The 23,830-nt window shown below is 48.4% G+C and overlaps 1 protein-coding gene and 1 non-coding gene across 3 annotated transcripts; both read left to right on the forward strand.

Annotated features, from left to right (window-relative positions):
- Positions 1–1,525: 1,525 nt before the first annotated feature.
- LOC135819275 (afadin- and alpha-actinin-binding protein-like) lies at positions 1,526–20,724 on the forward strand. 2 transcript variants are annotated; one of them, XM_065332451.1, is made up of 14 exons: positions 1,526–1,944; positions 3,835–4,022; positions 6,843–6,900; positions 7,135–7,245; positions 7,901–8,005; positions 8,934–9,031; positions 9,440–9,497; positions 10,073–10,174; positions 11,599–11,728; positions 13,666–13,877; positions 15,641–15,691; positions 18,437–18,571; positions 19,054–19,348; positions 19,732–20,724. In XM_065332451.1, the coding sequence occupies exons 1-14, from the start codon at positions 1,792–1,794 to the stop codon at positions 20,118–20,120; spliced, it is 2,085 nt and encodes a 694-aa protein (XP_065188523.1). In that variant the 5' UTR covers positions 1,526–1,791; the 3' UTR covers positions 20,121–20,724. The 2 variants fall into 2 exon arrangements, with proteins under 2 accessions (XP_065188523.1, XP_065188524.1); XM_065332452.1 differs by lacking the exons at positions 1,526–1,944; positions 3,835–4,022 and adding an exon at positions 6,472–6,766.
- Trnai-aau (transfer RNA isoleucine (anticodon AAU)) lies at positions 18,047–18,120 on the forward strand. Its single transcript has one exon. It is a non-coding gene; the product is annotated as a tRNA-Ile (tRNA).
- Positions 20,725–23,830: the final 3,106 nt, after the last annotated feature.

A 23,830-nucleotide genomic window follows, 5' to 3' on the forward strand; every position in this document is an offset into this window, starting at 1 on the left:
CAACGATCCAAATATCTACCTTGAAGAGAAAACTCTCAGCGTGCCGTAAAACCCATCCGCGACGCGCTGCGATCAACGGTTCTTGAGATAAATCGCTCGTAAGTTCAGCCGCGATCGCGGCACTTGAAAAGCGTGGGAGTGCAACTCGAAAGTTGAGAATTTTGAGACTTTTCCTCGCGCTGAGTTACTCTAATTTGCGTGGGTTTCACTGGTAGTATTTCCAAGGGTACACAGCGAAAAAATCGAAACTCTGCGATCAAGAAAAATGAAAATGCTGGAGCAGGACGAAAGTGCACGCATTTCAAGCAGTTTTCGCTAGTTCGCTGCTCTCCGGCGCTGGAGATATGGCGTCCTGGTCATCATGCGTGACCTCAGTCTCTTCCTCTCGCGGAGACCTTTCCAGGAAGCCCAGGATTGTGAAGATTGAGTGAGTAGAACTGAAGTTACGTCCCAAAGAACATGAAAGTATGCAGAATTTTGAAATTTTCAATCGGCTCTCAAAGGAATTAACTTGTATAAGGACTTCTTTTTCTTTTTTCTTCCAACTTCTGCCCATTGCGTTCTTCTCTCAGCTCCTCAACTGTCAACAGTTTTTTTTGTCATCACCATGACACTGTCGCGAGAAGGTGCTCTCTCAGTCTCTGTAGACGGGGTTGGTGCTGTCATGGTTGTATTTGAGACCGGTGGTGAAGAACCAGGTCAGGCGGTAACTGCTACTACAAAGTAGTACTAGTAGTATGCGGAGGAGTGCAGTCCAAACATTGAAAGCTAACTTTGAGTACGAGTGTTGCCAAGACCGGCAAGAGTCTTGGAATGGAATGCATGATCAGGTGCAGAAGCAATGATGTGTGGGAGAGAAGAGTGTGAGCTGTGTGAGCCTCAGAGGAATGCTGTGCATGCAATGCGTAGGACGTGCGAAGGTCATGCGCAGTTTACGCTCAAGTGAAGAGGTGCAGGCCAGTAGTCTGTCAACAACCAGCTGTTGCTGGCAGGTTCTGCTCGAAAAGCAGAACCATTCAAATGAAAACTTTTGCTTATGACTGACCGGCCTCTTATTCTGCTTCTCTTCTTGATCGGCATAATGATCAAGACTGACATGACAAGAGTAGATCATGTCGGATCAAGAGAATGGGTATTACAAATTCCTGATACACTACCTATATTCTTGATCCGATATGATCAAACATCCGGGCCCGGGCCCGTAAATCCTGGCATACAGAAGCCTTGCTTGGTAGTTATGTAATGGTCTTCGCCGGGTCCGGAAAGCTTAGGGAAGCAAGTGCCATGCACGCTAGCTGCATGCACATCGCTGCGCTTTGTGTCGTACAAATGGGTACCGGTACCGCGGTGCACATGCGTATGCATGGCAAAATCTCGATCGCGCCCGTGATCTTCGCACAGGATTTTACAATTTTGGCGGGTTATTCAAAACACTTCGAACTTACTTACTTCGTCTTGTCAGACGTCACGGCGCTTGTCCAATGCAACACTGAAACCCTGCAAGCTGCCAAAATCACTACACCCAGTACCTCTGGCTACCTCTGCATTGACTTCAAGTTTGTTGTTTCATTTTTCTTTTTCTCGCTGTCGCATTTGAAATTGCTTTGAGCTGAGGTGACTTTGAAGCCAGGGCAAGGCTAAAAAGTAAAGCTGAAGAGTTCTGAGGAGAGATAGGAGTGGTGCTGATCCTCCTCCACGCACTGTATATTTTCATTCATATTTTTTTGTCTAATTCCTGGCGTCTGAGCTCACCCAGAACTCCTGAGGAGTCGGAGCGCTTTGTTGGTCACAATGGACTTGGCTTCGTATGGCCTTGGCGATGCGGAGGAGGAATTTTCCGACGACGGCAAAGGAGATGCCCGTAGCCCAGTGGAAAGTCCGCGACGCAGCTACGCCTTTTGCAGTGATGAAAACCTGGAACAATGCACCGTCTACGTAAACCAGGTCTGTAACCAAAAAATTACCTAATTGTAATATTTCCCTTTCATTTCGGTCAAAGCCCTACTACTAGGGTGATGGAAACATGCTAACAGAGTCCTAGCGTAGATATTCTGTCAAACGGACACACACACACACACACACACACACACACACACACACACACACACACGGGCACATACACGCGCGCATGCACGCAGAAATCTGGAGAAATGAACATTTTCTACAGACGTGCACATCAGGGAGTCGTAGCGCAGATTTAGGCAACACGGGCAACTGTTACAGTCAACTTCGCTAATAACGACTGCGGATATAACGACAGTTCGCGAATAACGACAGAATTTCCATGCCCAGAGCAAAGCCCCATCTAACTGTAACACATATGAGACTTCGGGTATAACGACACTTCGCGAATAAGGACACTTTTCTGATGCCCCGCCGAGTGTCGTTATAAGCGAAGTTGGCTGTACGTTAGGTCATGTGGGCTTTGAGCTGCTGGGGTCGGCTCTCCTTCAGTCGCCCCCCTTGGGCTTTAAGCTGGGGTCGGCTCTCCTTCAGTCGCCCCCCCCCCCCCTTGGTGCAGACCCATTTACATGTATAGAGGTTAGATATGGCATCGATTTGGCCGCGCTTAGGGTGAAGAAGTCTGGTTTACTCTGCTTTACTCTGGTTTACGACCAATATCCACAACAGTAGGTAGACTGCGTGACCGAGCCGTGCGTCTGCAGGACCATGCGTGACCGAGCCGTGCGTCTGCAGGACCATGCGTGACCGTAACACACTTACGTTCCTTTATCATTTGATCTTAGTTACACGCGGCATACCATTGTTCTCTCCCTTGCTGTATACAATATTTAAGTGCGTTGCAGAATATCGCTTCTTCGATGCGATGAGCGTCGAGCGAAAGTCTTTTTCGAATCGTGCTAAGGGTCTTAGATGCACAATGCACGGCACATCGCAGTGAAATCCTGCAGCAGTGAAATCCTGCAGGGCACGCACAGTCCAAAACCGTATGCGAGCTGTCACGTGGGTCTGCCGATGCGCATCGTTCGTCGCTCGTCGCGAAATTGACCCGGGCTCAACTTCCCGCGATGCGACCTGCGACAACCTGCGATGCAACTTTTTGCAGAAAAAAACTCTCGATCGCATCGCTCATTGCATCGCAGAAGTGATATTGTGCGTCGCGCTTTAGGGCGAGGGCGCTCTTGCAAGACTGGGTGTCACATACCCTAACGGCTGATTATTTTATTAATATCAGTTTTCATGAGTGAGCGCTCTCAGCTACCTAGACCTAGCTTAGCCAAGTAGAAAAAAGTGTCCTAAAAGTACTCTAGCTTGGCCAAGTCGGCTGCTGGCTGTGGTGCAAAGTCAGGCGCATACCGTAGTGAGTTTGTGCTCACTTGCTCAAGCTTCGAAAAATGATAAGTTTTACGGCAGCTTCTCTGCACACAGCCGTGTAGCATGTGTGTGCCTAGGCTGGCTTCAAGCTCCTGATCAAGCTACTCACCCAAACACCCCTGATCAAGCTACTCACCCAAACATCCCTGATCACGATGGAGCTTATAAGTTACTGTGACGGGAATATCACCATCACCACTTGGTGCTGTATCTGCCATCTTGGTGTAATCAAGCATGTACAACCTTCAGCTTGCTCTCTCATGAAAACTTATATTACTAAACTAAAATGTCAACACTACTACTAAAATAGTTGATGGTCTGGTGTCAGTCTCTCTAAGTTGGTTGTGTTTCCCAGCACCATTGTATTAGCCGGTGGTAGCGCACATGTACGAACTTCTACGAACTTTACCTCTTATTTTAAATGGTATAGTATGTGTGTGTACACATGTACGTGTGTGTGCGCGCGCGGTGCATTTCCTGCTTGTTGTGTGTTTGTAGGAGCTGTCTTCGCTTGGTTTCAGACCTATTCCGTTGTCTATGGGCGGCAGTGAGGATAAACACGCTGTCGCGGTCACCAGCAGCAGAGGACAGGCTCGTAAACATTGTGTTCTTCTTGTTAATAGTATCTATGAGCTGCTGCAACAGCATCGGCACGACATCACCCTTCTTCAGCAGAAGGACAGCAAGTGAGCGACATTGTACCTTGCTCTGCACGTGTGTGTGTGTGTGTGTGTGTGTGTGTGTGTGTGTGTGTGCGTGCGTGCGTGTGAGTCGGCTGGGAGGGGAGGTCATATATGTGATGTTAAAGGGGAAGTTAAGGCAAAAATTAAATTTCACCAGTTGTAGTCTTCGGGGTGCTGAGTCGAATCGTCTTGGTCCGAGAAAGCTGAGACGCTCCCTTCCTACTTGAATCCCAATCGAACTCGCGCACTTCCACCGAAACTGGGTGAATGCGCCCTACTAGATGGGGATTTGTATGCAAAATGTCACCTGGTCACGCCAGCAGGCGACAACTTTCACACCAAGGTTCAACTCGAGTTCAACTCGAGTGACAGGACTGCACCCAAAAAAGGTCAAACAGGCTAGTAAGTTGTACCCTGCAGGCACGGTGACCAGGTGACTGGTGTACGCAGGAGCAAGTGACCGCTTGCTCAACCATGTTCGATTGGGAATAAAGGAGGAACGCTGCATCGCAGCCTTTTCGGGCCAAAACCAATCGACTCAGCGTCCAAAAGACTACAACATATGGGCCAATCGCGGTCATCTATGCTTTTATAAGAACGAAATGGCGCTTTTAGTGACATTTTGCATACAAATCCCCATCTAGTAGGGCGCAGTCACCCAGTTTCGGTGGAAGTGCGCGAGTTCGATTGGGATTCAAGTAGGAAGGGAGCGTCTCAGCTTCCTCGGACCAAGACCATTCGACTCAGCACCCCGAAGACTACAACTGGTGAAATTTTGATTTTTGCCTTAACTTCCCCTTTAATAAGTGGACCAGCAGTCATGTGACACACGGTCTACGTACGATCCACGTTCCTTCTGTTGCCATGGTGTTGTCCAATCTCAATGTGCTGTTATTCAGAGCTTAGTATGCGTAGAATCAGCAGGTAGTTGAGCTGTTGTTGCTGTTGATTTGCTACTCTTTTGTTTTCCCTCTCCTTACTTTTATTTTTCGCCATGGTTGGCAATCACCCACTCTCTTAACCCTTTATTGGCCGATTAAAATATAAACAAGCCCACGCAATCGCCAAACCTGTACCTAAATTGGACGTAACTTTAGTTTGCACTGGACGAATTCCACGATCTTGGGCATCCTGGAAAGGCCTTGGCGAGAGGAGCGCAATGAGCGTACACTCGACTCCACGGGATGCACTGGCCCAGCGCTGAAAGCCAGGGAAGGCCCACTAGCGCTGGGCTCACGCTCGAGATCTATCTATATCCACCATTTCACTCCTGTTGCGCGTATCAAACTCAACATTTTTCGTAGAGACTCCGGGAACCTGCTTTTGAAGTCGAATCGGTGTAGCCTTGTCAACAGGTGACGTAAGCAGGGAAAATCCCGGTCGTTGACCCACGCATCGCGCTCTGAGCGCAAATTTCCCGGGACCAACATTACGAGTGTTATAACTCTAGAACCGCTCTTTGTATCGCTTCGAAAATTGTTCGAGGCGCCAGCTGAGAGTTTTCTCTTCGACCTACATATTCCGATCTCTCCGAAAGACCGATATTTGACCAAGTTACGATTATTTCAAAATGCCTACCCCATTGAACATCGGTGTGCGATCAATGTATGGGCCGGCCAATAAAGGGTTAATATTGGCCGGTGTTTCCACCGAGTCTTGAGATGTTGTAATAAATATCGTAAATATAGGTAAATCATGCAAACAAATGTTCTTGTTGAAGTATGGAATCTGTGAGATGGAGGTATGGAGGTAAAATCCACAGCTCAAGTGAAGGTCACACTACGGTGCTCTATTGAGTGCTACCACAGTTGCGCTCACTGAAATCCGACCCAATGTGCAAAGCTGGCGCCCTCGACACCCCGGAAGTGGAATGAATGCGGCTGGCCGTATACATATACACGTACAATGATGTAATCGGAACTGGTCCAGGGCGCCAGCTTTGCACTTCGGGTCGGATTTCAATGAGCACAGCTGTACATGTAGTATAGTGTCAGCGTGTTCTAGCGCTTGAACCAGGATAGCCACCACACGCGACTGTGTCCGATTGCGCTGAGTATGGCACTCGCCTGACATTGTCATTTGACTGTTCTCACCGTCAGGCCAATACGGGTGTTGTCCAGCACCACCAGCAGCATATCTACTCTCTCACACTTACTCCATGCTTGTACAGTATAAAGCCTGGCCGTCACCTCCTGGCGTAATGTAAAACGGCTAACTTACTTTAGCTCCGGTGATATTTAGCGATTTTTTTAGCGACAGGAGAGTTTTCGCTAAAGTTTTGCGGCGTCAATCGAAATGTTGGCGCATTGGTCCTGATGTGGAAAACGCTACAAACAATTTCACGCTAGAATTCACCGTTGTACCGCAGCCTTGTTCTACAGTGCAGTGATACTCTTACCTGGTTGCTTATACCACCTCTACTCTCTAGATTGCTTTACTTACCTTTTTCTTTCGCAATGGATCATAAGAGCTCATTTTCCCAGTTTGATATCGGAATGATCGCAACCTGGTGATCGCGTGATCGCGAACCTTGAGTTGCACTAACGCCTTGTTCCACCTTGCTTGTGGCTTTCTTCTATACGGTTGAGTGATCATACTTAGGCGTTGGATGAGATGATGATGCTGTAGAATTGCACCAATCTACCTCAAGCTACTGCATTACCTACAGTACGGTGCAGTGCAGTCCAGTGCTGTTCAGTTGCATACTCTATCCTGCCAAGCTAGATGAGCCCGGAGCTAAAGTTCCAGTATGGCTGCTGTGTTTTCAGAACCTCTTTCTGCGTTCTTTGTATCGATCTGTGTGTGTGTGTGTGTGTTTTACAGGCTACAGCGCCTCGCAAGCGAAATCTCTATCATCCGAACCTCGCAATTCCATTTACGAGTGAGTGCACTTTCGTGTGTGTGTGTGTATGTGCGTGCTTGTGTGCTCTTGTCTGTGTGCGTGTGTGTGCGCGCTCGCGCAAGCATGCATGCATGTGTGTGTATGTTGCAATGCAATGTTTATGAGCACCGTTGGCCTAGTGCCGTATGATCCAGACGTCATGTTATTGGCAAGGCCCATGCAAACCTCTCTTGACTAGCATCCGGTTGTGCTTCTGTACTTGTTGGTACTCAGGAGCAAGTAGAGGCAACGGAGCGGGAAGCAGCGAGCTGTACAGAACGGGAGCGCCAGTGCAGCGTCATCAACAAGTCGCTCAATTCTCAGATCAAAACGCTCAAGGAAGAGGTGAGGGCAGGTCCAAGGTTTGCTTTCAATTTGAATGTTAACCCTTTACCAGCCACAGGGAAAATGTCAAAATCGGTGAACTCCCAGGAATCTCACAAGTGAAACCTGTGCAAATTGGAGTTGATCCGGTCAGTGAAAAGTCCCAAAATTTCATCATTTTGAGTCGTGCTCACTGTGTACCAGTTGCCGCGATCGCGGGCTCGTTTTGCGAGGATTTATTTTTCATCCTACTGGTATTTGGCTATACATGTAATAATGTGGCAACACTCCATTCAAATGCGTTTTTCTCAAGTGCACAGCCGGCTGCGATAGGTCCTTTTTTCGCACCTGGCGGCTTGCATCAGTATCCCCCATATAGTTATTATTTCTGGGGAATATGCAACATAAAAGAATCAACTTAGAGGAGAGAATATAGCACTTCTACAAAGGCTTCTTCTCCAATGAGGTGAAGACTGTTCTTTCTGGACGGTCGTCAATGCTCATTGTATCGTCGGGGTGCTGTTATAGTTCGCTTTTGTACTGTGTTTGTACCTTCATGTGTGTGTTTGTCTGTGTCTATGGTTGTGTGTGCGTGTGTGTGTATGTGTGTGCATGCGTTTGTGTGTGTGTGTGCGCGTGTGTGTGCGCGCGCGTATATGTGGCACTGCCTGCTTAGTTGCGCTACGCAAAGTCTGATCACCAGCACCGAATTGGACAGTTGAACCACGAGAACCGCAAGATCGAACGCGAGCTTGCGCGACTCAAGGAGAAGCTTGCACAGGTAGGCATTGTAAATGCAGACCCTTGCTTAGTTCTCGTATTGCTACCGTCTACGCAACCATATCTCACGCCTTTATGTGCATCAAGGCCCTAGTACTCCCGTACTCTGTGGGTTGTGTGTCTGGGGGAGGGGGGTAGATTGATCACTTGAATAGGTAGCATTATGACACCACCTGGCTGGGATGGCCTGGCTTGCTACTAAGTGGTAAACGTTGTGTTGTCTCTCACGCAAACACTCATGCTCTCTATCCTTACTCTCTCTCTCTCTCTCTCTCTCTCTCTCTCTCTCTATCCTCTCTCTCTCTCTCTCTCTCTCTCTCTCTCTCTCTCTCTCTCTTTCTATCTCTCTCTCTCTCTCTCTCTCTCTCTCTCTCTCTCTCTCTCTCTCTCTCTCTCTCTCTCTCTCTCTCTCTCTCTCTCTCTCTCTCTCTCTCTCTCTCTCACACACACACACACTCACACACACTCTCTCTCTCTCACGTACGCGCGCACACACACACGCACACACACCTACTCACACACACACACACGCACACACACACACATACATACACACACTCACACACTCACTCTCCATGCTCGGCCTATTCTAGCTATACAAGTACCCGTCCTGCACCTTTTCCCCGATGCCCCTGACTCTCTCCGCATGTTTTCCTTCTTCCTTTCTCAACCCTTCCCTATCTCCTCTCTCTTACTCTCTCGCTTCTCTTTCTCCTTCTGTCTTCCTCTGTTTCTGTCATGGCCGCTCTGTGTCTTGCTGTCCCCCGTTGTTAAAGGAAGGTGCAGCAGCCACAGCAGCAGCGAAATCTGCGCCATTTCTCCTAGCGAACGTTCGTATAGCCCTGGTGGCATTGATGAAGTGCTACAGCGTTGTTCTGTGTGTGTTTTTCATGTGTTGTGGCTTGCTGCGGTCGTGTCCGCCCCCACAGTCCACACAGCGCGCCGGCGGGCAGTCGAGTCAGCTCGGTGTGCTCAACAACCTGGAGCGCAGCGATCGCAAGCGCGCCTCTTGGTCCAAGGCTACGGCGTAAGCTGCTGCTCATTGTGTGTGTGTGTCTGTGTGTGCGTGTGTGTGTCCATGTGTCCATATGTAGTAAGTTGTATCTGTGGGTGGTCAGGTGGTGACTGGCTCTGCAGTCTGCACTGTGGATTCTGGAATCCACACACGCACCGGATATCTGACAGTGTGCTAATTGTCAATGTTGTGGCGTCTTCTTCATGGCAGGCACCTGACGGCAGATGTACACGAGACAGCTTTCTTTTCCAGATTCCAAGGCACCGTGGAGAACTGGCCGGAGTTGCTTCCAGTTATAGTTGTTTTCATGCCTTAGGAATAACATGCATCGGTTACCCTGCATCCACACTAACTCTGTGTATGTGCGTGTGTTCTTGCGCGTGTGTGTGTGTGTTTTTGTGTGTGCACTGTTTCTTTTAGTGCTCATGAAGTGGATCTCTACCAGAAGATTGTTGTCCAGCATGAGACTCGTCAGCAGGTGAGAGAGAAAGGGAGAGAGAGAGAGACAGAGAGACACAGAGAGAGAGAGAGAGAGACAGAGAGGGAGAGAGACAGAGAGGGAGAGAGACAGAGAGAGACAGAGAGAGAGAGAGAGAGAGAGAGAGAGACAGAGACAGAGACAGAGAGAGAGAGAGAGAGAGGGGGGGGGGGGGGGGAGGGAGAGAGGGAGGGAGGGAGGGAGGGAGAGAGAAAGAGAGATTAAGAGTGGGTGTGGGACCGGGGAAGCTTTGCAGTACTAATTGCTGACCCATGTCAGGCAGTCAGCCTCTCGGAGGAATGTTTCACACAACCTTTTAGCAAATTACATAAACGCATAGCGGTTTGTGCGAGTGATGTCCAGTGTACTGGCGAGACATCAGTAATATTCTACACATAGACAAGACTCTGCTGCTGTGTCAAGATGTTTGCCAGAACATCAGGAATCAGTCAAGTCCCATGGTTGGAGTGCAGGCTGGTTACATATTTGCCGACAGGGCCAACTTTGAGGAGCACACCGACATGAAACACGCATTTTTTGTCGTTCTGTTGTTGATTTTCCCACTTTGGTTGAAGGAGCTTATTTCTGAGAATGCTGAGCTGCGGGAGATGTTGACAGGAATGCAACAGGAGATTGCGTCCGTCTTGCGGCTCCGACACATACCTATTATGCCTGAGGTGAGTGATCACTGTGTGTCTGTCTGTCCGTCTGTCTGTCTGTCTGTGTGTGGTGGCGGTGATGCATTTTGTCAAGAGTACATATCCCCCGCCCCAGAGTGTGCAACGCCTGATCCAGCTCTGCATACAGTCTTGGTCGAGCGTAATCGGATCTTCTGATGTCATGCGTCCGCTCCACACCAGCGCAAGGCCGGTCTCGAGGCAGGGCACCGTTGTTTTTGATCGGAGAGTCCTGGCAACTCCCCGGGCCCCCTCAGATCTAGTACGGTAGTATGACATCAGAAGATCCGACTATGCTCGACTAAGACCCTATGCAGAGCTGGATCAGGCGTTGCACACTCTGGGGGTTATGTACTCTTGATTTTGTAATAATCAGAACACCTGCTCTCACAGGACGGGTTACATCTTGCGTCCTGGGTGTTCGTAATTGATAGTTAACCCTTTCAGTGCCAGAGCACTTACTACACAGTTGGCCACTACACGCACTATTCCCACTGGGCACTAAAAATATCGCCATTTCACTCACCAGTAACGGATTCTCATCATCTTAGGCTCTCTGGAAAGCTGAGGATCTCCCCTGTCGATCCATGATGCTCAGTGTTCTGTAGGTGCAGGAGAGCGGCCTACGAACACTCCGAAAGCTGCTCCATTGCGCCTTTGTAGTGCTATTCTACACTCAGCGACAATTTCTTTCGATTTGCAGCTCATACTCAACGTACAGCGACGATTCAAACACCAGCAGAATCAGGCTGTTCTAGCACTGAGTTTGGTGTACGTCACGCATGGGCTGTTCCCCGGGGAAATCCCCGTAACCAAACACCTTGTCAACTTTTGCATGCAGTGTGTCACAGTCACACGCTTGAAATTTGACATTCACCCGTTTCCCGAACTTCGAGCTTCGGCGCTCGAGTATTTTACTTCGCGCTATATCGAATAATACATCGTTGGAAAGCTGTGTTCAATAGCTTTCCAATGAGTCGTCATTGGTTGAATTTGAAGTAGGGAGACCGAAGTTATAGCTGTTTGTACAGTGGTCTATGCTCGTTTCTATATGCCTCGTGTGCGGGACGAGTTATCTCGTCCTTGGCCATTCAGGGTGGTTGTTTCAGGACGAGTTATCTCGTCCTTGGCCATTCAGGGTGGTTGTTTCAGGACGAGTTATCTCGTCCTTGGCACTGAAAGGGTTAAGCCTGGACTTTTAGGCCTGCACCGTAGAACGGTCTCTGCTGGGATGACAGCTACACCATAGCTCAGTGGTTAGAGTATCGCTGGCCTCAAGTGAAGGTCCCTGGTTCGAGTCCTGGTGGTGACAGTCAAATTATTTTCAGACTTTTCGCGTTTGCATCTTTCCCTCAAACCAGTGGATAGCCTGCACTGTGTGCGTATCATTCGCGTGTCTTTCCGCTCTCGTTGGCTGATTACAGAGTGCCGCTAGTTCAACTGCTGATGCAGAGCCTATGGATACTTCCATCAGCAGCCGCGGTTCTTCTTCCATGGGTGCAGAGTCGCCAGAGAAGCAGACACCACACCTGCCCCATGCCGGCTTTTTGCAAGGTATATGTGTGTGTGCGCACTGTTCTTGTTGTGCTTGTCCTGTGCGTGTGTCTGTGCATTGATGGTCCATTGTGTGCGTGCGTGTGCATTGTTCTGTGTATTTGTCTGCGTACTGGTGCTCAGGTGGGAGAGTGTGTGTGTGTGGGGGGGGGGGGGGGGGGGTAGTAACCTAGGCCGTTCTTATTTTCCATATGCTACGAATAAGAACGGCCACTGTCTATGGACGTAATGGTCTACAGTCTGACCTCGCATAACCGCACACATCCGTTTCCCTCAACAATATCCGGGTAGGCTAGGGAGTGGGATAATCGAACACACATACTGTATGTATGCGTGACATATGCTGTGAATCGGTAACCGCCGTTTTTTGTCCGGATGGCGAGGGATCCGGATAAGCGAGGTCTTGACTGTATTTGCAGTCGAATCAAGAGTATAGTGATTTGGGCACTAGTACAGTGTGTTTGGTGACATCATAACCTGGTTGGTCTTCGCCACCAAACAGACCACCTGTATGGCAAGAACTCGATGAAACCCTTTTTTTGTATTCATCTGTTTTGCTGGTGTTTGCTAATGTGCACCCAGGGATCGATTTACTTTGATTTTTTTGCATAGCAGTCACTGCTACACAGTTTTACAATTGACTAGCAACTCCCAGTATTGATTAGCAGTTTTCCTTCATCAAAAGTTTACATGTATATCTGTACAATAGCAGGATTTTGTACAGAAGAGAACAATAGCTGCAGTTGCTATTTGCTTTTCCAAACGAACGGTTGACCTGAATATTTTACGTTAGGGTTTTCGCTTGGGCTTGTTACATGTTCAGCGTCCACCCGACTTCGAGTTCTTCACAACAAAATGTCCTTCAACAGGGCAGTTCCACTGATTCGTTCCACAAAGAAAGCTCAGGAAAGCGTCCAAACGATCGTGACACTTCGTTGAAAGCGCACAGAATTTTCGCTGTTCTTCATCGAAACGAATCGACACTCCTGGCGCGTCCAGTTCTTTTTCCCGATTCTGGAGAGTGATCAGATTCACTGACATGTTGGCTACATGATACTAAGAACCATCTACTTCAACTGTGTCTTGTCGAACAGAAACAAACTGAATTTATCTTGACAGTGAAAGAAGAAAGGAGAACTACAGCAGTACAGGGAAAGTCGCCGCCCTGTACAAAACTTCAAAAGACTGCAGACTGTGCAGTCTTGTACGACCGGTCGACCAGTGATAGCAGTGGCTAGTGCAGTGTCCAAAATCAAACAGAGCGCGATCCGCGACCCGCGCGCGGACTGAGCAGGACAGGCCAGTTGATTGGAGTAGTAAAATACCGCTCCCTAGTCAGCAGTGTGTACAACAGTCGCATGCAAACTGCACACAAACAGTACAGAATGGTCTTTGTACATACCGGTATGTATGGCCAGTGCATCGCAGTTTGGGGCGATAAAAAACGAAAAGCGAATCGCAGCCAGTGAATTTTGATTCGCAAACTGCGATGCGAACCCGGATAAATCGATCCCTGAGCACCTGTATGTACAGTTGCCCTCGGTGAAATCCCACCCATAGTACGTATTTAGCACGGTCAGCCTGCATGACCCCTTGCCACCCTGGTAGTGGTATGAATACGACTCTACATGCACATATACAAGTACAGTGATGTAATCGGAAACTGGTCCCCCGGGCGACAGCCTAGCACTTTGGGTCGGATGTCAGTGAGCGCAACTGTAGGTGTTTTATCGTCTGATGAGTGTTTTCGAACACGAAACTCCGAGTCACGGGAAAGCTTTTTTGGTCTCTGTTGTTCTGCCTTGTGTAGTCCTCTCTGCCCTTTTTTACGGTATTGAGCACCATTTGCAGCAAGGACCTCAGACACTTTGTGTACATTGTATGTGCGTATGTACTTGTGTGTTTAGATTGTACTATGTGTGTGTACCTGTGTTTAGCTATGGAAGAGTCCCTACTGAATCACTGGCAAGTTCTCAAGCGAGAGCTGGCTAATGTCTCATCGCCCGTAAAGACACCCGTCAGTCGATTGTCGTCCAGCAATGCAGCCTCTTCAAATCCAGTAACACCACGCGGCGTGGAGCTGGAGGCATTGCGCAAGAAGATGTCCAACTACGAGGTGCTATTGGCTGAGAAAGAGCGGGAGTTGCAGGTAGGTCTAAGGAGCCTGTTTCATGGGATGACGCAATACACGTGCATGATCAGACATCTGTGATGGGTGTATCGAACGTGCACTATACAATTTACGTAATCAAGTAGCGTGCTCCACTGCTTGCAGAGTGCTCAGTGCCCATACAGTGCAGAGTCTTCCACACAAGAGAGAGAGAGAGAGAGCGTGTGTGTGTGTGTGGGGGGGGGGGGCTGTGTGTCCTCCCCCCCCCCCCCCCCACACACACACACACTCTGTCTCTCGCTCTCTCTGTCTCTCTCTCTCTCTCTCTCTCTCTCTCTCTCTCTCTCTCTCTCTCTTGTGTTCACTATACATTTTAGACAGATTGCTGTATTGTAATCGACATGTCTCTCTTGGCGCATTTTGCATTCGACTGTGATGGAGAAGTTACTTGATTTTGCAGCGTGGCTTCTACCATCCATCTGTGCTTAGCTGGCTCACTGGTATATATACATGTACTAGTACTTGTTGAGCAACTCACTGATCAACTCACTGATCAACTCACTGACCAACTCACTGACCAACTCACTGACCAACTCACTGACCAACTCACTGATCAACTCACTGACCAACTCACTGACCAACTCACTGACCAACTCACTGACCAACTCACTGATCAACTCACTGATCAACTCACTGACCAACTCACTGACCAACTCACTGACCAACTCACTGATCAACTCACTGACCAACTCACTGACCAACTCACTGACCAACTCACTGACCAACTCACTGACCAACTCACTGACCAACTCACTGATCAACTCACTGACCAACTCACTGACCAACTCACTGACCAACTCACTGACCAACTCACTGATCAACTCACTGATCAACTCACTGATCAACTCACTGATCAACTCACTGACCAACTCACTGACCAACTCACTGACCAACTCACTGATCAACTCACTGACCAACTAACTGACCAACTCACTGAGCAACTCACTCATCTCCTGGGGGATGATGGTACACATACACAAGTAGAGAGGGATACTGTATAACACCTTTATTTCGGTGTAATTTAAATTTCGGTAACTTCGGTACTGATCCTGGATCACCTAATTTAACATTACACCTAAATTTTCCGAAATACCAAAATATGTAAAAATCATGAAAATCACTGTCAAATTAAAAAAATCAACTACATGTGTAGTTGTAACTTACTTGTATACTGGTATACCGGTAGTACATTGTACATACATAACATCAAGAGTACATAACCCCCCAGAGTGTGCAACGCCGATCCAGCTCTGTGTAGGGTCTTGGTCGAGCGGAATCGGATCTTCTGATGTCATGCGTACACTTCACACCAGCGCAAGGCCGGTCTCGAGGCAGGGCACCATTGCTTTTGATCCAAGAGTACCCGCGACTCCCCGGGTTCCCCTCAGATGTGTACGGTATTATGACGCAAAGATCCGATTCCGCTCGACCAAGACCCTATGCAGAGCTGGATCAGGCGTTGCACACTCTGGGGGGTTATGTACTCTTGATAACATGTATGCATATGTGGAGCCTTTTGGCCTTGGCGGAGATATTACTAGTGCAAGAGCGTTTTTTTTTTTTTTTTTTTTTTTTTTTTTTTTGGTGCCATGCATACCGAATTTATCCTTATACCGAAAGGTCAGGGGTTGGCTTTTACCGAAATTTTACAACACCGAAAATAAGGTGATATACAGTATGAGTTCTTGCGCACGCCATGACTTTGAAATCTTCTTTTGTGGCTGCTTTGTGACTTACGGCAGACTCAGTTGGATATGCGGCTAGAGTCGGATGCCAAGCGCCATCGTGGTCTGGTAAGATTGTTGAGCCGTGTGTGTGTTGGGGGGAGGGGGGGGGGGGGGTGTTCTGTGGGTGTGTATGTTGGTGCGCACACGTGTGCTTGCGTGAGGAGGGGGTGCTAAGTGTCGGTTTGGGTTGCATTGCATGGCTTCAGTGGTTCAACATACCCTGCTGTCCCGATAGAATTTAAAGTTGGCAGGATTGTTTTTGGCTGTGGAATGCTCTTCTGATTAGACGTTTGAGGTTTATTCCTCTCCAAAAATGTGCTCCATTACAAAAATCAGCTTTCGGCCGAGTTCGGCATTGATAAATGCCAGTCCGAAGCCAATGGGCAATGGAATTGTTGAGCCTAATTGAGCCTAAACTGCGTTTGACAAAGACCGGATATCAGGTTGATATGTGACTGCACTCACTGGTCTGCACGTGGTCCGCTCAAGTGTCTGCAACATGTCCATTTTCAAACTGGCAAGCCCATGGGCTGCCTGCGATTTTCAAACTCGCAATAAGCCTATCGCGCATTGCCAAATATGGAGTGTATGAGTAAGGCATGTGAGTACGCTGTCGCTGGGATCAGCGATGCACTGTGTTCAACACATCGCCCAACCATACCTAAGTTGTGGGGCGGGCCGTAGGTGATACAGTCAGACCTCGCTTGTCCGGTCCTCTTTTATCCGGATCCCTCGCCATCCGGAAGAAAATCGTTGGTTACCGATTTACAGCATTTGCCATGCATACATACAGTATGTGTGTTGAATGTTCCATTATCCTGTTCCCTCGCCTTTCCGGATATTTTGTGGAAAACGGGTGTGTGCGGTTAAGGTGGCAGACTACCCAAAACTTCGCTGAAAAATCGAATTTGTAAATTCATATTGAGTGCTACGTCAGTTGAAAGAGCATGAATAGCTGCAAATTCTCTGAAAATTGTGTCCCGATCTGACCGGCCGTTCAAGAGTTATGGCCGAAAATGTGCCCTTACAAGGAAAGATTTTTTTGTTGCACGCTGTCATTTGTTGGCAGCACTGTATTTGAATGTGAGCAGACCGTGCGCAACTTGTCGTATCATGGAAACACGTGAAAGTGTGCAGAATTTTGCTCCAAGTCCAAAAAAATCAGGTTTTTGAGCCACGTATTGGGCTGCAGGACTTTTGCCAGCACCCTCGTGACGTTGCAGATATGTGGCTTGATTATTGTACTTGACGTTGATTTAGTGACTTTGGCAAGTTTGAGTCGTGTCAAGAAGTCAGGTAGGATTCAGTACTAGGCAGTAGTGAAACGTGAGTGGTAGTCTTTGCCGGTTTCTGAGGGTATCCTGGGTTTGGTGTGCAGCGCTGTGGAAATGGCTTGCTGTGGAGGTCCCAGCACTGGATGTTGTATCAAAGGTACGACCTCGTAGCACGTGCTAAACCTAAAAAAATTGAAAATTGACTTGGGTCTGTGGGAGTGTGTGAGAGAACGCCCACTCGTTCCGTTGTGACAGATTCCAGGGCCTCGTTGAGGGGCCCTACCCCATCACCCATGGCTGCTTCTGGACTTGTTCTAGGTTTGAGTCCCGCGCACGAAGAGAATGAGCACGAAAATGTGAAAAAATTGTAAATGCATTTGTTTGGCTCCTGGGTGGCTCGCACACCGTGGCACTATGCCGGAAATTTGAGTTTTTCCGGCCTGGAAAGCCTGTCAGTGAGGCGCAAGAACTTGTAAATCATGTCCTGAGGGCCAGCATAGTGGCAGGAGTGTGTGGTCAAAATTTCACTCAAATCCATTGAGAAACACCAAAGTTACGGTCAATTGAATGCCATATGAAATTTATAGGTAGGCTGCCCCCTTAAGCAAGGTCTGACTGTACTAAGACTGTGTTTACATGAGGCGTTTCAAACCGGGTCAGATTTCAACCCGCCATGTCCACAAAATGAATGGCGCGTTTACATGACGCATTGCACTTGACCCGGGTTAAAATTTCGCCCCGGGTTGATTTCAACCCTCCCCCCCAAGGGGAGAGTTGAAATCAACCCGGGTCAAGAAAATCGTATTAACGTACTTCTGTGCGTATCTCGCGCCAGGTTTTGAACAGCACTGCACATGCAAATTTCGCGCGAACGGATTCACGTCACCATACAGGACTCTAGAAGTGGACTTTTGGCGGCATATTAGGATTTGACCCGGGTCAACTGTCTTCATGTAAACGCTCACCTATTTTGTCTATCGTACAGACCTTCAACCCGGGCTGAACTCGACCCGGGTTGAAATTTCCCATGTAAACACAGCCCAACTACGTTTGTTGTGCATGGGGCATATTGCGTGCTGTATTGAACAAAATTTAATGCACATGCAGTCCTTTTTTTGGAATGACACCAATTCATTCTGTCATCTGAGCTCCCATAGCTCAGTTGGTTAGAGCGTCGTGCTAATAACGCGAATGTCGCAGGTTCCAGGCCTGCTGGGAGCATACTCTTTTTTGGAGGGTCTTTTTTAGAATTCATCTTTCAGAGCGCTGATGTAGGCTATCCACGACTACCTGGCTCAGTTTCGTTTTCTTGTCCCTCCTTGATGAAACTGCAACACCAGGTAGTCTTGGGCGTCATGGACATGAGGGCTGATGGGCTGAAAAGTCAGTCACCGCCCTCTCACTTTGTCCTCTCTCTATCTATCTACCTCCCTCCCTTCAGTCTGTCGGTCTCTCTCCCCCTCAGACTTGGTTGGTATTTCTCTCTTCTGATAATTATAAGATCTGTCTTGGCTTGTCTTACTGCCTGTGCATGCAGAGTGCAAGTAAGGTTGCCGAAGCTAGAGATCGCCTGGAAGCCGACCGCATGCTGGTAACAGAGCAGAGACGTCAGCTGGACGACGAGCGTGAGCTCCTGCTTCACGTCGCGCAGGAGATGGACCGAAAGAGAGACGTGAGTGCCTTGCCACGTGCCTCGCACCTCTCTCTCTCTCTCTCTCTCTCTCTCTCTCTCTCTCTCTCTCTCTCCTCTTCTCTCCCCTGGACTTCACCAAATCCCAGTGCCTTGTCACTTGACGTACGTCACCGTTCAGGATTTCTACATCCCAGTCGGTGTGCTATTCTATCAACTGCTCAAGGCTGCTCATTTTAGTCACTGATCAGTCGTCAGCACTGAGTGTTGCCATGTTGAAATACTTGTACACGGCCGAATGCTGCAGCTTACCCTTGTATCTGTGTTTTGTTGTTGGTGTATTTACCACTCTGGTTGTGGGTCTGATATACTCACCTCCCACCTCTTTAGGAGCTGCATCTGCGCCTTGATCTTTGAGGGTGGTGGCGTCTCAGCGGATGCGGAAAATTCGGTCTCCAGCCGAGTTTCACTCGAACCGCGGATCTTTCTCTTTTATTTACTGTATGTTCTGTCTGTTGGTGCAGGAAATGAACCGTGAGATGGCTCGTCCACTGGACAGTGCTCTGCAGCAGGCGCACGAGTTTCTGGACTCGTCGATCTTTGCCCAGTCACGCACCGCCTCGCCTCCACTCTCCTCTCCACCGCAGCCAATCGCGCCGTTCGGCACTCCATCTACTCCGACAAAGACCACCGCTACGGCAATGCGTGCTCCAGACACGCCGCAGAACGAGAGCTTTCTGAACGGCAGGACTCCCGCCAAATCGCTGAAGGCCGCACGTGCGTATCGGAGCATACGCCGCACGCCTCACAATCGATCCGGTATGGTTCAGAGGAGTTTTTTCATTGTGCAATACTTCTTGTGTTCGAGTGTACAGGTGTGTGTGTGGGTCGGTGGGTCTATTCATGCAGGTGTGGGTGTGAGTGTGTGCATGTTTGTGTAAGGTGAGGCGGAGGGTCTATGTGTGTGGGTGTATGTTCGTTGTCCTAGAAACTGTATAGTATACTAGTATTTCAGGTTGTTCAACCGTAGCGCTGTGTATGGATGCATAATGATGCCGGCCTTGTTCTCTTTGAAAGTCGTATGTCCGGGTACATAATGAAGTATTTGATTCACAAATCAGCTCATATATATCAGGTGTTATCTCTGGCTCTCACTGTAACTTATCTCTCTCTCATTTACATTTCTTCCGCTCCATGCACAGCCCTGAATGTGTCGTTTGCTGCCGAGGCATCCCTGCTAGCGTCTGGTTCGTTTGTCCAAGATGACCATGCCGATGCGTCCCAATCTCACCACCATGAGGTGATGATGATGAGCAGCAACAGCCGCTCTGCTCATGGAACTACCGGCAGTGCCCTTGCCACCTCCACTCCGCATCACTCACAGTTCCAAGACGTCTTCCATAGCAGCCACGGCGGCTCTCTGACCTCGTCGCCGCGCCGTGCGCGCTCCAGACACAGCGCTGGCGTCCGTGACACCCCACCACCGCCGTTCTATGCTGGCGGAGGTGGTGGGGTTGATGCTGACCCTATGCAGCAGTCATCCTGCAGTCCCAGCCGACAGCTCGGTGCGTTTGTCAACGACAGCTTCTAGTCACTGCAAACCTGGTCCTGGAGAAAGTCTTGTGTTTCCTCGGTACGCTATAATCGGTGTGCTTTCATGTGCTTGCACGCACACACACCTACACACATACACATTCTGGCGCTGGCGCTCGTAATATCGTAATGCTTTGTTTTCGTCGTTTGTACTCGTTTCGTGCCGTACCTGTTTTGCTATGGATCTGCTTGCCCCGGGCACTTTTGATATTTTCAAGTTTTTAACTGGATGCTCCGTTTTTAAAACACCCCCCTCTCCTACTTGTTTCTTTGCCGTTTGAGTGCGACATTGTATCTGAGCTCACCAGCCCCCCCCCCCCCCCCACCCCCCCCTCTCCCTTCAGGATTTGCCTATTTTCTGTGCTAGCTGGGTATCCGCTACCTTGACTGTTCACCAGTGATGCATTCCCAGCTGGACAGCAAGGTATCTTTTTAAACGTCTTCACAGCACGTTCCTACGGCGCCTATGATTGAAAAATCGATGTAAGCTGCCTCGCTGGCATGTCACATCCGATACTCCAGGGCCCAATTTGTATGGGACAAGTGAACTATTTCATTGAGTTTTGAACTTTTGATCACGAAGCTATTATAATTCTTCGAAAAAAAGAAAGAAAAAAGGAAAATTGTGTTTGTAATGATCTCACGCCTCGTGCACTTCATCGTCTTTTCACGAAGAAAGAAACGGACCCGGTACAAGCTCCATGTTGGCATGTCATGTCAAGCGCTGCCATGCGCTGGCCAAAGTCGTCCCAGCGCCAGGCTGGCAAGTGAAATCGCCTCGTTGAAAGAGCTTTCAGGGATGTCCAAGATTGTGGAAGCCTGCATCATGTACATGCTGTCCCCGGGGAAAATTGCAATTCCGCGGCCGCGTTTTTTTCCCGCGTTTTTTGCGATTTTTTAAAAGACCGCATTTTCCGCGATTTTCCCGCGTTTTTTTGAAGTTTTTTGTTGCACTACACGTACACACAGTGCACTGTTCGGTCAGCAACGTCTCATCGTGGCGGCTTTTTACTCAAATATGACGAGTGCTTACACCAGAGACTTGTAACTGATTGACTTCACTACATACTCACTGAAAATTGCCGCACATCAATATTATTCACCGCATATTTACCGCAAATTCACCGCAAATTATGCCATATTATGCCGCGTTTTTCCCCGCGTTTTTTGCGATTTTTTTCCGCAATTTTCTCCGGGGACAGTAACATGTAGCTGTAGATGAACCATGCGACGTGGACGCTGAGCTACTGATACTTTTACGCGTACATGTATTAAACTGTTGTGGTGTTTCGTTTGCAGGAGTACTGCTCGGCGCCACTGGGTACTAGCCGGTTTCCATGGTGAACCGGTGGACCCTTATGATACAAATTATGGCTAAGAAATCTTCTGTAGCATCCATGCAGCCTAGAGTACATAAAAACAGAGTTTGCAACGGGTAGGGATTTAGTCGGGTAACGGGTTCGAGTATCTTTATCCGGGTAGCACGGGTCCCCTTTCGGGTATTTGTTGACACAGTTTGTACAGTGAGTGTGCACTTGAGTACTTGTGCGACATAGAATGTATATACTACAGAGTAGCACGTCGCCATGCTTGTTACATCCACCGTTGCAAAAACACCATACTCCAACTACCCGATCGGGTTCTCAGGAGCAAATTGCTACCTGACTACCCGATCAAGCTACGGGTAGCACCAAGAGTACATAACCCCTTGGTAGCACGGGTACTAGGGTCCGGCGGATTCTGCCGGCAGAAAAAATTAGCAGAATTCGGTACTTTTTCTGGTAAGTTTCATGCATGTTTGGTATGTGGATAAAAAAAATGGAGCAGAATTCGAGGAATTGCCCGCCATAAGGTTTGTATGATTCGGCCAATTTCACTGCTTTTCGTGCAGAATCCGCCGGTCCCTAACGGGTACCCTATACAGTAAAACCTGTCAAGGCGACCACCTGTCCCAAAAGACCACTGTCACCAGGACCAAGGGATGCTATTTCCAGTCAAACGACCCTGGATAAGGAGACCACCTGGTAATAGAGACCACGTTTTGAAGGTCCTTTGAGCGGTCGTCTTAGACAGGTTTCACTGTACTACTCTTTGACACCCCTATTTGCAACAGGGAGCAATTATTCCAGACCGTTTTCTTGTCACATTCATCAATGCAATAATTATATTAGGCCAAACTAAAGAAGGTGTGTGGTTCGACTAACATGGACATTTTTTTAAGGGCGGGCGGGCGGATTTTTTTTTTAATATATTTTTTAGTACATGTAAATACACTGTACTGCCTTTAGACACCCAGTACATCGGCATTATTACGCAGTGTTATGCCATACAGTCATGTTGTATAAAGGGATCACTGGCTAATACTTTGAAACATTGTGTAGCTCTGGAACGAGAAGAGAATAACTTCAAGCGGTGACTCTGACTGTCCAAATCATCAAGCAAATGAAGAACGATGCGAGTTGAAAGTAAGGCTGCGTTTACACGACAACGATTGAAAACGATTTGCGTTTACACGACAACGAAGTAGGACCTAAATGGAACGAAATCGTTGCGTTTACTACTATCGTTTACACGGCAACGCCCGAAAACGATACCTAAACGGAACGAAATGGAAACGCACTTCAAAGTGTTTTGAAACGTTTTCAAAACGTTTTCAAAACTTTTTCGTTCTCGTGTAAACGGTGAAAACAGTGAAAACGATTGGAAACGGAGCGCGGTCATGGAAACCATTCCGCGCGGGACTATATTTCGCGGGAAATACCTGACCTTTGCGACCACTAGCACGTACCAACTCCAACTAACGTGTTACTTCCCGCCCTTGCGCAAAGCCAGCAAGTGCTAACTCCAGCATGATCGCCCGTTTTCCGTTTTCGTGTGAACGGTTCAAAACGATTTGCCGTTCTCGTGTAAACGGTTTGAAAACGATTCGAGGCCAGCCCGTTTTCGTTCCGTTTCGTTTCGCTTCGTCTCCGTGTAAACGCAGCCTAAGTTCGGGAACTACTTCGAACTCAATCGAAGTACAAATTGTACAATGTACCGGTACATGTATTGCTAGTTTGGTGTCGGCGTGCACGAATACATGGGCTTTTTCCATCGACGCTTCCTGTGCTTGCACACATGGAGCAGCAACTTACCGGTACAGGTGAAATATCGTTCCCAATACACGAGGAAAGTGCAATCTCGTCTGTCCTTCATCCCAAAACAGAAGGCCGTCCTTAATCTGGAACGAGGCAATCACTCTCAACCGGACGGTCACTTCAAAATAAGTCTCGCCAGTCTGCCGGTGGTCGTATCGAGTAGACTCTACTACAGTGTAGTAGTCCATCGGCCAAGTCTCAAAATCGAAAGTGGTGATGCACTGAGCTTCCAACTAAACGCGACCATACCCAGCACGTAGAGAATATATCAGAGAACACTATTCCGTTTGTTGGACGTGCCGAATTCAGTCCAGGGCGTCGATACGAAGCGTTCTTCGTCGCCGAGTTTTTTACTGTGCGCTCCATTTGAGAGTGCGCAGAGTTCTGATCGAGAGTTTTTTGAGCAGATTTTCAAATTTTTGAGGCTGTCAGCTGACAGCTGTCAACCCTAAATGGCACTTAGTATGTGACAGGCAATAGGTTTTGGTGCCTCCGTATGCCTTCTAATAAGTTCTATCTTCCTTCGTTTCACTTCGCTGCTTCGCCCACCACCTCAGGAGATGACAGCGTA

This window comes from Sycon ciliatum, chromosome 6 (genome assembly GCF_964019385.1).
Source record: "Sycon ciliatum chromosome 6, ocSycCili1.1, whole genome shotgun sequence".
Lineage (NCBI taxonomy): Eukaryota > Metazoa > Porifera > Calcarea > Leucosolenida > Sycettidae > Sycon > Sycon ciliatum.